Genomic DNA, 1,411 nt, shown 5'->3' on the forward strand with positions numbered 1-1,411 from the left:
TCAGTGGAGCAGGGCCTGGGCCAAGGCCGGGCCCGAGGGGCTGACGCCCTTGTCTGCAGCAGACAGACTGGACCGAGCCCTGGCTCTTGGGACTGGCCGCCTTCCACCTGCTCTGCCTGCTGCTCACCTGCGTCTCCTCCCGGAGCTACAGGCTGCAGGTCGGGCTCTTCCTGTGTCTCGGTGAGTGCAGCGCCCAGCTTTGTGGCCAGGCGCCCCCGGCAGTGGACACGTGCCTGGCGGGCCCCGCGTCCATGCTCGCAGGTGCGAGGCGAGGGGCTCGCTGCTGACCTGGGCACGATCGGGCGCCGTGAGAGCCGGGCCCTGGGGGAGGTGTTGGGGTGTGCATGCTGCGGTGCCTGGCGAGCGAGGGGCCAGGAGGCTGCCAGTGCCTGGGCGGAGGCGGGCAGGCCCCTGGGGCCACCCACTGGCAGGGGCCCCTCTCGCCCCTGCGCTGAGGACGCCCAGACGCCCGCCTGCGGCCGCTCCTTCCCTGCACCGCCATGAGCCGGGCCCTCTCCGCAGTGACCCTGGTCTGCTGTGCCGAGCACATCAACGAGGTGGCCGCCATGAACTGGAGGTACAGGGCTCCTGCCCGGTGTGGGGGGTCCCGGCCGTGCGTGCCGGCGGGATCTCCCTCACGTGGACCCCCGTCCCCGGGCCCCGTGAGCGGGCGAGCGTGGGCCCCCCCGCACCCCTGGAGCGACCTGACCCTTCCGCAGCTGACCACCGGGAACGCTGGGCCTGAGGGCCACGCCTCCTGCTTGTCCTGCTAGCCTTGGGGCGGCGCCGGCCCGAGCAGGGGGCCCGAGCCAGGAGCAGGGTCCGGCTGCGCGGGCCCCGCCCTGACCCGGCGGCGCCGGCAGGCGCTTCTCCCGGCACCAGTACTTCGACTGCAGGGGCATGTTCATCTGCACCGTGTTCGCGGCGCCGCTGCTGCTCAACGCCCTGGCCATCGTGGTGCGTGCCCAGCCCTGCCCGCCGGTGCACGCTGCCCCGTCCCACGCTCACGCGCTCACCGTGGTGTCTGCCCCAGGTCATGTGGCTGCACCGGGTGCTGGCGGCCATGGCCGACCTGAAGCGCTTGCAGGCGAACAGGAAGCTGGGGCGCAGCAAGAGGAAAGGACAGTGACCGGCGTGGCGGGCCCCACCGGCGGGCCCAGCGTCTCGGGCCCTGCTGGCCCCGGACGCCCCCACAGTGCTCCGCTGGGAGGGGCGGCTCCCTCAGGCCGGCGGCAATAAAGGCCCGTGCTCAGCCTCCGTGTGTCCACCCGTCCACCCGTCCACCGGTCTCGCGCGCCCTCGGAGCAGCGCCAGGGCAGTGGACACGTCCTCGGCGGTGGCCGTGGGCGTGCGCAGCGGTGACTGGGCTTGTCCCTGCGGGTGGGATCTGGCCGCGGCCAAACGGCCCGCG

At 73.8% G+C, this 1,411-nt stretch overlaps 1 protein-coding gene across 1 annotated transcript in view; it reads left to right on the forward strand.

The window, feature by feature from the left end:
• The window catches only part of TMEM18 (transmembrane protein 18), a 4,116-nt gene extending 2,859 nt beyond the window's left edge, over nt 1-1,257 (forward strand). Inside the window, exons 3-6 of the mRNA XM_012727382.1 lie at nt 43-180; nt 523-577; nt 864-957; nt 1,034-1,257. Coding sequence (XP_012582836.1) covers nt 43-180; nt 523-577; nt 864-957; nt 1,034-1,129 — 383 coding nt within the window. The 3' untranslated portion in view covers nt 1,130-1,257. The remainder of the gene's footprint in view (nt 1-42; nt 181-522; nt 578-863; nt 958-1,033) is intronic.
• Nucleotides 1,258-1,411: the final 154 nt, after the last annotated feature.

Source organism: Condylura cristata, unplaced genomic scaffold (assembly GCF_000260355.1).
Source record: "Condylura cristata isolate star-nosed mole 26May11 unplaced genomic scaffold, ConCri1.0 scaffold00020, whole genome shotgun sequence".
NCBI classification, from domain to species: domain Eukaryota; kingdom Metazoa; phylum Chordata; class Mammalia; order Eulipotyphla; family Talpidae; genus Condylura; species Condylura cristata.